Below are 12,917 nucleotides of genomic sequence, written 5' to 3' on the forward strand. Positions count from 1 at the left end.
TGTTACGTTTGCGGGTTTTACGCCTATCCGTATGACAGCATCTCACTTGCGGTGGCAGCAGCAGCAGCATCTACTTCGTGATGTGGCTATAGCAACTCCTGGCGATACGATGTGTTGTGTGGCAAGGAAACGTGGGCATGTGTGTGTGTGTGTGTGTCATAGCAATTTGTCACGCCCCAAAAAAGGTGGAGGAGCAAGCAGGCAGGAAGGCAGGAAGGCAGCAGCAACAGTCATGGCCAGTCGACAGGACTCCATTGACATTTGCATATTTATTGGGAAGGCTTATCATGCAGTGGGCTACACACATAGCACACCCACGCCGCCCATCGTATCCATTGCAATTAATGGCCTTCGCTTTCAGTTTCTTTCCAAACGTTTGCACATGAAATCAGGCAGAACCAAGGCAGCAGCAGCAGCAGCAGCAGCAAAGTGTTGCATCTTTTTTTATTGCTACACACTCGTACACTGCAGTGGCAAAGTGTAAACGAAACTCAATGCCTAAGACTTCTTCTGCTTTTATCTAAATCTAACAATCTATGAAGGGAAATAAGTCAACAAGAAACGTGTTGAGGCTGATCGCAATCTCAATTGCTGTTAATAATTATAGGAGCAATAAAACTCTTTCTTTAGCATTAATTAACTTCGCTTGCTAGAGTTTTTTCTTTTTTTTTTTGAGAATAAGTCTATAAGTCAGAAGTAACGTAATATTAAATTTTATAGTTGAATAGTTTCCCATTCATTTTGACGGCTCATTCCTAATTTAGATGCATTTTTTTCACTCGTTGTTGATACTTACAAATACCATTACCAGCAACGCTGAAAATGGTGCATCTTCGAGCATATCTTCTACACGAAATGGCAATGCATAAAATCTGTCATTGGCAGTTTTAAAAATCGAAATTCAATGTGCCTCTTGCACCATTTGCGGTCGAGAGGGAGCCGCATTCAAGGCATCAGCACTTTGGCCAACAAAAAACATGATTGGGTGGTGGAATGGTGGGAATGTGAGAACCTAAATCCTCCAGCAAGTGCTGTGCAAAAAATTAATTGAAAATTGTTGTTTAAACTAGACCGTATTAACGGGTAATCCCACTCTTTTTTCTTCTGTGCTTACAGTGAATGCCTGCACGTTGCCACACCCGAGGCACAACAATGGAAATGCCACCGCCATCCATATGAGCCGGGATGATCAGATGCTAATCAGCAAGGGCATTTATATACCGTCCCCATCGCCAGCGCCGCCGCCAGATGGCTCCTACTATAATATGAACAGCGACAGATATCTGTCCTATCCGCCAATGGTAAGTGCCAGAAGAGACAGTGCCCATCAGCCCCACTACTTAACAATATACAGAGATCACTGAACCGCCAATGGCGGGGGGGATTTGGCTAAGACCCAAGCTTAACCAAACAGCTGCTGCACTGGCAGCGGAAAGCTTAATTGCCCGCATCTGCAGTTACCTTCTCTGATCCGTGGCCATCTTTACCCTGCCGTCCCCAGTGCCGCATGGCCCCAGCCGTGGATTACTTCGCTCAATTAACCAAAGTTTTATAGAGGAAGACTTGGCATTTTCCATCCTGCCATGCAAAACCGTGCCAGAGGGGGCTGCAGGCTCCATAAATACATGGGGTATCGATCAGGAAGAGTGCCCCTGGGAAGTGCAATGGGGCAATGGAGGGAAGGGGTGCACAGTGTAGAGACTGTGCCAGAGAGACATCTGCCACACCATCGCCCTGCTGTGGCATTTAACGCGCTTCGACTTTTATAATCCCCGCGCTTCAGCTTCAGTGTCCCTGCAACAGCAGCAACAGCAACGCCAACAGAAGCAACAGCAACAGCGTAAAGACAAATGACAAACTTAAAAGCATTATAAGTAAGCTGCTCCAGCCAGAGTTTAGCTACTGCCGATGGTTGCATGCAGGAGGCCCTCCCCCATCAAACGACCCAAAAGTAAACACTATTTCCTGAAGATACATAATTTAATATCGCGCATACGCAGCGTATGGCAGCCAAAGGATAAATGCCTTTTGAGACAGAATAAAAAGAGAAACCCCGGAATGTCAGCAAACATCACACACACACACACACACACACACACACACACATTTTGGATACCTTCTTTGGCTGCTTCTGTCGCATTGCAAGCCAATATAAATTCCACAAAATTTCATAATAAACATGAGAAAATCAATTTCAGGAATTTATGTAGCGCCCTTTGCGCACAGTATTTTCCCCACTGAGATTTCTGCTTGCCCCATCTTCATTTTGTGGCATGATGATGACTTCTGGCACTAAAGGGGTGCAAATGCGACAGCATAAGACGACACTCGATGGGGGAATGACAGTCAGCCGATGGTGTCCTCTCCTGTCCCGTTCCGTCCTGTGCAGTGCTGTCCTGCCCAGCGATGGTCGCTTCCATTTATGTGTCCTATCAACAGCATCGCTGTCGCTGACGCTGGCGCTGGCTCTCAATAATTGTATAAATTAGATGATGGAGGAGCAAAAGGGGTGCGGGGAAGAACTGCAGATGTGAGATGGCAGCAGTGGCATGCCACATGCGGCACACACACACACACACATGGCAAGCAGACGCACGCTTTAACATGGCTAATATAATAATATTTATGCTTTAGCAGTCGACCAGACTCGTATTTATGGGCCTTCTACTCGTACGATTTGTTTGGTTATTCAATTGTGGCCCAGTTTCAGTTTCAATTCCCATTCCCCATGGAAGGATTCTCCGCCCTCCATCCTGCACAGATCCTGCACTGTTAGATGATGTGGCCAAAAGTGTCCAGTGGTCCTGCCCTTTTGGCCGAGGGACCACCAACGGACATGGGAGCTCTAAACCTTTTGTTTGCGGTTTTTAGTCAACGAGGGAGAAAAATTCAATTTCAGTTTGGTTTGCTCAACAATGACACTCCACTATATACATATGTATAACTGATATATACATATATACATATATACATTTATCTGTGTGGGCCACTTTACAACGCTGCACTATGGGGCATTTGACCACTTTTTGTGGCATTAATTAATAACTTCCAAACGAAACATTATTTTTTGATTTAGTTTTTTGATATGAGTTTATAATAGTGAAAGGAAGGTATGTTGAAAAAATGGGCGTGGCACCGCCTTTTCTTCAGGGTAAAATCGAATTTTTATTTTATTTTTAAATTGAATTAAACAAATAATGATGGGAATATGTAAAGCAATGCCATATTAAACTAAAAAAGTTGTGCCCGGATTATTAAAAATTTTAAAGTAGAAGATAATCTGATTTTTACATTGACTTCCTTGTATACGGCAAGCAGCTTCTTTTCTTTAATTTGTTGAATGTTGGACACAATAGCACTGCACGTCAGTGCAGATATACTGGAAATGTCTCAACGTTATTATAATTGCACGATTGAGCACGAATTGATCCAATCTGCACAGTTTTTTACGATTTGTTTCAATTTTTCCGTGGAATTGTTCAATTTAATCGACAAACCGTGAAAAAAAAGTTCTTCAAAGGGTCTACAAATATCCCTTATCGGTCTCAAAGCTAGTGACAGGTATTACCACTTAAATGCAATGCAAATCGACATCTTCTTCCACAACTTTCTTCTTCACTGAGTTTAACATTGCAAACAACTCCGAATTTCCAAACTTTAGGTTATGTAACGAAAACTTAAATATCTCCGAAGACGCAGAAAAGCGCAAGAAAAAGTAACATAAATTGGATTAAGAATTGAAAACTCTACAATATCTATGCAGTTTATTGCTTCCGGCGGGAACCGAACACTTTGTAAGTCTATTCAAAGACAAATTTTCGTCATAAATATGGACTTGTTAAAAAACTAGCCATTAAACATATTATGAGGTTAATTTTTTAATTTCAAACTCACAAACAACTTTTTAATACCTGTCTGAATCAAGAATGTTGTAAAAAATTTACTTAAATTGGTAAATTTAGCAATTTTTGCACTTTAAACTTCATAAAAAAAATCAGTTTTCCGATAACTTTATATTGTTCGTAGCAAACAGCTGACTTTAACAGCTGTTATCTTAACAGTGGTGCGCAATGTTAATTTTCTGGGTATGTAACATTACGGACTGATGTTATCCCTATGAATATCCGTTAAAAAATATTACTTTTTTTACTTTTGACAAATGAGTTTCGGCCAGGAAAAGTGGTCAAATGCCCCATAGTGCGCTGGAAGGTCCTTCCGCTTTGTGTGTGTGTGTGTGTGGGCCACATAAGAAATGCTTTGTATGGGCAGCCAAATTGAATTATTTGATAAACATCATTAGAAAAATTACAAAATATACACAAGAGAGTGTGGAGCGATGGGGCGGTGGGGGCTAGGGCTCCAGTGGCTGGCCAAAAACATTTGGCCAAGAACTAAATTACTTTTCGAAGAGCAGCTGTCTCTCGGTTTGGTTCCCTTCGATTTTCTCCGGATATCTCCGACTGCATGTAGTACATATCCCTGGCGTATGGGCAGTAAATGAATAAAGACAATTTATAACAGTAAATCAAATTAAATTTCAATTGAAAAACTTGACAAAGCAGACACGCACAGAGCGGGGAAAAAACAAAAGAACAACAAAAAACCGCCCCCAAATGGCAATCCAACAAAGTTTGGAAATCGTTTGCTAGGGGAAGGAGGGGAAGTGGGCAGCTGGGGCCTATTCATTGGGATGCCCGCAATCGAATTATTCGCATCAATCGTATCAATAGCCATCAATTGATTGAGAGCCTCCGTCCGAGTGAATTTTCCATTTATGACGGCCCAATGAATGAATGGATGATAAACGGATGAATTCTAAACGAAGTGAGTCCTTAATTAACTGTCGAAGGATGCCTCTGACAGAGATTGCATTACCATTTAATCCGTATATTCAGAAATCAATGGAAATCAAATGGCCAAGGTTGTGACAATACTCTGACCAACAATCGATGGGCAATTCTGCACTAAACCATCTACGATTAAATCTCGTACGAGTAAAATGGTCCACCCATTTGGCTTTGGGTCCATTTGAGCGGCACCATTCAGACAGCAACTGGGTGTCAGAGGTCACGCAGAGTGGCCCACCCAAAAACACTAAACTTAAATTTAAAACAAGTTGAGGGCAGACGCCCGCTCTCCCCAGCGCCTCTCAGGGCATCCATCCATCCGCTTGTGTGGGTGGGAGGAGTATTGTGTGTCCAGAAACCATATTGTAACTATTTAAGCGGCAATTTGTATTTTATTGCCAACTTTTGACTCTCCAACTACGACTGCCACTCTGCTCCTCCTTGCCGCTCTTCACTCCCACATCATTCCGAAAATTCTCGGCTTTCATTTGGCTGGTTTCATCGTTGATAAGTTAAATGCTGCCACCAGACGTACGCAAGAAGAGTCCCAATGTGGACGTGCACTCACATGTGTAGCAGCTGAAGGACCAGCAGCAGCAGCCAGGATAATGCTGGGCGAGAGGCTGGAGTTTGCATGAGCAGAAGGCGGATCCCTGCAGGGATAGGGGCCCGGGCCCAAGTCCCTGACTTTCACTGGACAACTTAACTACGGTTCACTTTGTTAAGTTGAGTTTTGCACAGTTTTAAATTCAATTAGTTTTTGCGTGCCCCTGCCCCCAGCACCAGCAGCAGCAGCAGCACCAGACGCCACCCATTGTCAGGCATGCTGTGGACAAAGGATACGGAATCTGGGGAATGTCAGCTACAGCAGCAGCAGAAGCAGTTCCAACGAACCGTCCGACATTCGTCAGATACTTTACGCATTCGAGATACAAAAGTGTTTTGGTTTTCCTCTTTACTTTGTGTGTCTGTTTTAAAATTCATGGAAGAACGAATGAGTGGCACAGCTGATGCGACGATTAAATAAATAAGGGGATACCACATCTACACCCATTCCAGAGCGTCTCTGCCATAATTTAATTTCATACAAAGCTGAAGCTGAAGCTGTATCTGCAGCTGTAGCTGGAGCTGGAGCTGGAGCTGTGAATATTCTTCATAGACTTTGGCGCCGCTCGAGTTTAGTGGCTTAATGCGGAAAGTTTTGTGGGAGAGGAAGGGCGCTTGTGCTCGAGTGTGTCGTGTCGAGTGCCCCCCCAATGCCAATTGGTTATTCTATTTACACAAAATGAACTTCTCGCCAGAGCCGCAATACACAATACGCGCGCACCCAACAATAGCAACAGCAAATAATGAGGCACGGACACGGACCCCAGAGCCCCAAAGCCGGGAAGTTACTCCGCAAAAAAAAACATGGAGAATTAGCAAACGCGGCATACAAAAGCCTTTAAGTGGCCAAAAAGTTTTTGGTGGGGGTAGGGGGATGGGGGAACCCCTTTACAGTTAGTTGGCCTGTCCCTATCCTATCACCAAACTACCCACAGGACAAGAAAACCCATCTTCAAGTTTAGCAACGGCTCAAAGTTTTCGTTAAAGACAATTTAACTTTGTAAACTGATACAAAATGTCCGCTGTAGGTCCCTCTGTCCCTGTCCCTGTCCCTGGCCATGTTAATCAGTGCTGAGTGTGGCGGCTCTAATGTGTTGTTCAGCACCACCGCTGCTCCTTCCCCCAGGATAAGGCTGGGGGAGGCTGCAGGCAAGGGTTCCTTTTGCCAATTGTAGGTGCCGCACTATGTTCAATTCACTTTGGTCTTCTTAATATTCCAATTAGGTGCACAAGTTGAGAGTTTTGCAACTGGAAACTCGAAAGTTGCTACGTGGTGGAAAACTTCTGTGCCCTCGGCTGCTATTCGGTCAGGGTCCGAGGCTGGCTAGAAGGTGACTGCCAACATGACAAAGTGTCATGTCAATTGAACTAGAAATCCACTTGTAGACAGTTCGTTTCTTCTGCTTCATGGTGCTGTTCCTCCTTGGAACAAGTAAAGCAAAAAAGCAACAAAAAAACAAGCAACAGTAACGAAATACTCTCCTGTAGTCGTAGTTTTTCTTGAAAAAGTTGGCCAGGAAGTTATGTTTTTCACATTTTTGTGTTGGGCTGAACAGCTGTCATAATTATGGCATCGTTAGAGTCAATCTTTGCCTGAATCCACTGACTTTTGAATCAAACAAAAGCGAAACAAAAAACAAGTAGCAGCAGAAACTAGTCAACTATCCAGCCTCTAACAATAGAGATTAGATATAGGGATTTTCAACAGTTTTCTTGTCTCAGTCTGAATAGAAATTCAATAAATATACACAAATATATTGAATATTTAATAAATAATAATGAAGAGGTATCATAGTGAAAAAACATCAAATAATCCTGGATTGTCTCTATTTTCTATGTTCTACATTCGTTTGATTCAACGAGTAAACAGCTGCTTGGTTTGTTTATTTCAATATTTGATTCACTGAGTGTAAAAACTGACAGCATCCCACAACAACCTTCATTCATGGAATATAATTATAATAATAATTACTTGGAAATGTCCGATATAATCGATTTGAATTGATTAATTAATGACAGCATTAGCACAATATTTATATATATGTAAATATGTTTGTATGTTTTTATGTACGCTGCAACTTTCAACATGTTTACCGCTTTAGGAAATATGTTTCGTTTTGTTGGTTTTTTGTTCATGGCAACCCATCCGCCCCGGAATGGAACAATGTATTTGAGATTCTATTTAGACGAAAAACTCCGCTTGTTGGATCGCTTCATTCCTTCATATCTCGGGCGACAGTTAAATGGGAAAACTTTTGACCTCTCCCTCTTTCTATCCCTCTCTACTCTTTCCGAGAGCCAACAAAAAAAAGGGATTGCAAGAGCTTTTGGATGCGTTATAAGCCTAAGGGCATCCACAGCCCTTGCCTAATGCTCCCCAGCTAATGCTCTGCTCTGTTTTGTTTCTTTTTAGGAATACCCAGCCGCCCTGGACTTCAGCGCCGCCCCACCCATGTCCATGGCGCATCTGCAGCCCATTACAGTGACGTCACAGGCGGCGGCGCTGCTGGCCAGCAATGGCGGAGCGACGCTCATGGGCAACGGAACGGCAGGAGGATCGGGCACACTGAGACGCGGCATATTGCGCGGAATACCACAGCCGGATGTCACCCACCACACGACAGCGGTCAGCGGCAGTCCCATGCAGATGCTGCACGACCTGCATCCCGTCAATCTGAGCGCCACCACGCTCACCACGAGCACCATGCTCAATGGCAGCATGACGACGGCTGCGACCACGAGCACGCTGCCCCGCCAGCCCCACGGTATCCTTAAGGATCCCAACCGTAGCAAGCAGCAGCAGCAGCAGCAGCTCCAACAGCAACACCAACTGCAGCACCAGCATCAGCAGCTTCTGAATGCCAGCCTAGTGGGTGTGGGTGTGCCTGTTTCCGCGCCCATGGGCAGCCTGCAGATACTCAATCTGCCAGCACAGGGCGGCGGCATGGGCAGCAACCTACTGATGACCACCAGCGCCACCTACGACCCCACGGGAGCGGCCATGAGCAGTTTCAATGGGGGCGCCGCAGTCTCCGCTGCCTCCGCCGGTGGCATCCCGGTGGCCTACACAGATGCGGACGGGCATCTCGTATAGCTGTAGGCTGAGGCTGGTGTCCCAATTGCCACCAGCGGCGGCGGCAGCAGCAGCAGCCACAGCAACAACAACACTGAATCCCGATACTAGTGCCCCGGATTGGAGGGGCGCGGGGTGCAGCAGGCAGCTATGAAGTTAACCTATCGTCAACCTACCTAACATATACATAACAAAAACATATATACATATATATCTAAGCTATGTAGTCTAGGAGCTTTCTCTTCTGTGGGTTGCAGTATCCAATATCCCATCCATCTCCGTTTCTACGGCTACGGGGCTCCCAGGTTGCCGGCGGAAGCGGTTGTCCAGCGGACAGGCACTAACGTTCCTCCCATTACCTTATTCAAATCAGCCAACGAATTAGTTTATGCAAATTTTATCAAGCATTTTTGTTGGATCTGTCTGTCTTTTTTCGTTAATGCCCCAACAGGGCCCCCTCCGCCACAATGGTTGGGTGTTTATTTAGATAAGAAAAGCGGCAGCAGGCAGAGTGGTGGGCGTTGGGGGAGTGAGCATAATTTCGCAGAGAGTTTTACTAATTAGCCGGCAGCAGGAATAACAAAAACGTTCAACAGAAGCGCAATGGCAGTGGCAGTGGCACCACCAGTAAGTTTCTGGAGGAGGCAAGTGAAAATAATTTGAAATTTTCTTTAGTGGAACGCGAAACGGTCCAAAGCCGTTTGACAGCTCCCTGGGGCGTGCTAGGGGCTCAAGTCGACTGGGCACGTGATTGCCCTGGACGGCAACCAGCAGCAGCAGCAGCATCGGCATTGGCACCGGCACCGGCACCAGCACCGGTCGTGGCCATGGTCGCCAAAAGTTGAAGGTTGACAGCCGCTGGAAGCTGCTCCCCAGCTTCTAGAAAATATTGACAGGCCCCCCACTCATTGTAGCGCTGAAAAAGCAGGACTCTTGACTACAAGGACACCCTACAAATAGGATTCAAAGACTTACAAAACAGGCAGAGGAATTAATTGTACATCAGAATGCCAGGAAGAAACCAATTGATAATTCTTGTTGACATATTTTCAACTTATATTTCTAAATTTTGATATTTCTGTATTCCCATTTGATTGTTGAAAACCAATATTCCCGTTTCTATATAATTGCAAAAATTGTAGGAGCGCTGGGGGAGCCTTGAAATTCATTATTCAGACTCTTCTGTAAACACATTCATGGCAAACGATACTTATATACCAGATCCCCCCATGGACGGAATGACAGGCCCTGCCACGCCCCACAGTCACACAGCAGTATATCCTTCAGAAGGCATTCATCGAGTACTAGTCGGAGTGGAGTGGAGTGGAGTGGAGGGGAGCTTTTGCCGCACATAAACAGTTTTCATTTGCCACTCGACGCAGTTCAGCGAGCGTGACATGGGGAAAATCTTTGGATGTGGAAATGGGATTGGTAGGGGGGGAGGGAAACTAGAATTAGAACAGAGAATCGGTATGGGAATGGGAGGCGCCCATTAGCTGTGGCATTGAAGACAATCTGAGAACTTCTAGAACCCTTGTTGAAGCCTTGTTGAGGCGAAAAGCATAAAACACAGGCGCTCGGCTCTGTTCACTTCTTGAATGCCAGTGGCTTTGGCTTTGACTTTCTAGCTCTCGAGATCTTCAAGCATCGGGTATAATTGCTCCAGCTTCAGCTGCAGCTCCAGTTCCAACTCCTTGAAACAGATAGGGAGTGTGTGTGTGTGTGTGTGGATTTTAATATTCATTTAGTTGTAATTGCTGGATATACTCGCACAGAGGGAGCAGCAGCTACGTCTGTCTGCTGTGGATTATCACAAATGAATAACTGCTCTGCTCTGCTTTGATTTTTTGGGAATTTCAAGATGATGGTGGCAAGAAATGGAAAAGAAAACCCAAGGAAAACTCGCTTGACTGTGTAATTAAAAGTGAAATTATCTTTGAAATTAACGCATAGACAAAGGCAAAAAGAAAACCACCCGCAAAAGACAAAGACAACGACAAAGGAGGAATCCTCCAAAGTTGCTGGAGAACAAAAAAAAGAAAACCAGAACCAGCACCAGCACCAGCCAGAGAAGGAAGCGAAGAAAAATGCGCGAAATGCAGAAAATGGAATTAAGAATTAAAATGAAAATGAAAATGAAGATGAAGCCACTATTGTATGCGAGTGGCTGTGTGAATCTGTGTATGCCCAACCACGCCCACGCATTGTACGTACTTACGTATCTCTTCGTTTTGCTGGAGAGGATTTCCGCTATTGAATAATTGTGATTGTACTTGCCACAGATAAATGTTAAATGAGCAGGAAAATTGCGCGCATTATAATCCTGCGTGTCTGCGTGTAGGGATGGAGAGGAGGGAGGGTAGGTCATAACCTGTTGTTCAAGGCATTTCTGTGGGCCCCCAAACATATGAATTCATTTTGAGTTTTGAGAATAAGAAAAAAGTGTAGTTGTGGGAATGGAATCTGCCGGCAGCCACAGACAAACCCAGAGACCCTGATGGCACATGGGATACATGTAACCCCGCTCTCTATAACTTATAGATACGTGTATTGTATAGCTTATTACCCATCTCTTAGTGCGGCCAAAATTGCATTAACAATTAGCATTTACCCGTGTTTGAAATGTTTAGGATATAGATAAATATTTGTAAGTAGCTAAGGACCGCAGTCAAACCGAATTCAATGTCAGAACTACTCATCCAATCAGCAAGCAATACCAAACAAAAACAAAGCTAAAAAAACACTTTTCCAATTGTATCATACTATTAGCGATAACAAGCGATGAACGATTAACTATATACGACAATTAACTATAGACGATTAACGATAAATAAAGGATAAATGCAGGTATATCGATACACACACACACACATACAAAACAGAAACACAAAATGCTACAGATTTCATAAATGTAAAACGTAGCATAGAATCTCGACTCACAACTCTTTCTCTTAGAACCCCGACAGAGCATACAGTGCTATATATATGTATGTAGCTATAACTAATACCAACCACTGTTCCATTTGGCAGCACATACACACATTCTCGTTTTCCCCTTAAAAGTATCCTAAATGTTCGTCTGATGTACGTTCTCTTATGCGAAATTTGCACAGCGAATTTGTGTCCGAGGTCTGGTGGAAGTGATTGAATAATGCGCTTGCACTCAATACTCAATTATGAAATGGATAATACGAGTATCTTGTAAACTTATCCTTATCTCTTAGAATTCTTAACGCCCCCCGTTAATCCCGGTGAGCCCCGAATCTTGTATGTCTTCCCCGCACATGCTTCTGAAGGAGAGTGACTCTGACGTTTGTGTTTTGCGTTTTTGTCATTGATTTAGGTTTATGGTACATTTAGTTTAGGACTTTACATTTAACGAAATAAGACTTATTGTAGATAATTATTTTGTTGAAAACAATTAACGAAAATCACAAGTGGTTCGATGTGTACGTTTTTGCCAAAGAGATATATTTGTTAAACAAAGAAAAATAAAAAAATATAAAAAAACATTGTGCTGCTTCTCTCTTTCTATCTGTATTTAAATAGATAAATGTTCAATTGATGTACGACTATGATTACACCTAAGATAACACCCAACTATGTATCATTTGAGAGTAAAATTCGAACAGAAGACACACAAGACTTGAATGCTTACCAGAAACTAGATAAAACGTGAGAGAGATGACACATTAATGTTGATGTTAATGTTAATTGAAACTTGAACTTAAAGTAAACGTGAGTATGAGCGTAACAGGGGAATGGAATGTGAATGTTTATTGAATTTTACTTAGTCTGTATGTATGTGTATCTTATTTCTGAGATTAAATATAGAGAAAGGCTAAAGCATTGTACAGTAGCCAACAAGGGAAAACAATAATTAAATAAAGCATAAGATCTATAAGGATAAATAAACACAAACACACAAACAAGAATGCATAGTTTATAGACGCAATCGCCATCTCTGATAAATTGTATAAAAAACGGAAAACCGAAAGAAAAACTCTCGTGAGAGAATGTACCGAAAAATGTGGAATGTAATGCATATGAAACCTATTGCATTTTTAAAACGAGATCTGTTAATAAATGAATAATATAAAATCGAACAATGAATACCAAAACCTTTGGAATGCATTTTCTTTTCAGCCTCTAGACGGCGGTTCCTACTCCTGAGTCTGGGTGGGACAGAAAGCAGAACCGATTACGTGGCGACAAAGGGCAATTTAATGGCAAAACTTTCCATTGACAGGCAGGACTCCAATAAAGGAAGACCCCACCACTATTCAATCGTCTTGCTATCCGGTGTGGTAGAAATAGCAAGGAGAAAAAACAAAAAATTGAATTCCTTGTAAAACTTACGAGCTGGCATTAATTTTAACAGCATCTCAGGA

At 43.2% G+C, this 12,917-nt stretch overlaps 1 protein-coding gene across 3 annotated transcripts in view; it reads left to right on the forward strand.

Moving 5' to 3' along the window:
* LOC117890253 (nephrin) overlaps positions 1 to 12,628 on the forward strand; it is a 62,084-nt gene extending 49,456 nt beyond the window's left edge. For all 3 annotated transcript variants that reach the window (XM_034795002.1, XM_034795000.1, XM_034795001.1), the window contains 3 exons: positions 1,117 to 1,301; positions 7,867 to 10,543; positions 10,601 to 12,628. In XM_034795002.1, coding sequence (XP_034650893.1) covers positions 1,117 to 1,301; positions 7,867 to 8,547 — 866 coding nt within the window. In that variant the 3' untranslated portion in view covers positions 8,548 to 10,543; positions 10,601 to 12,628. The remainder of the gene's footprint in view (positions 1 to 1,116; positions 1,302 to 7,866; positions 10,544 to 10,600) is intronic.
* The last annotated feature ends 289 nt before the right edge of the window (positions 12,629 to 12,917 follow it).

Source organism: Drosophila subobscura, chromosome E (genome assembly GCF_008121235.1).
Source record: "Drosophila subobscura isolate 14011-0131.10 chromosome E, UCBerk_Dsub_1.0, whole genome shotgun sequence".
Lineage (NCBI taxonomy): Eukaryota > Metazoa > Arthropoda > Insecta > Diptera > Drosophilidae > Drosophila > Drosophila subobscura.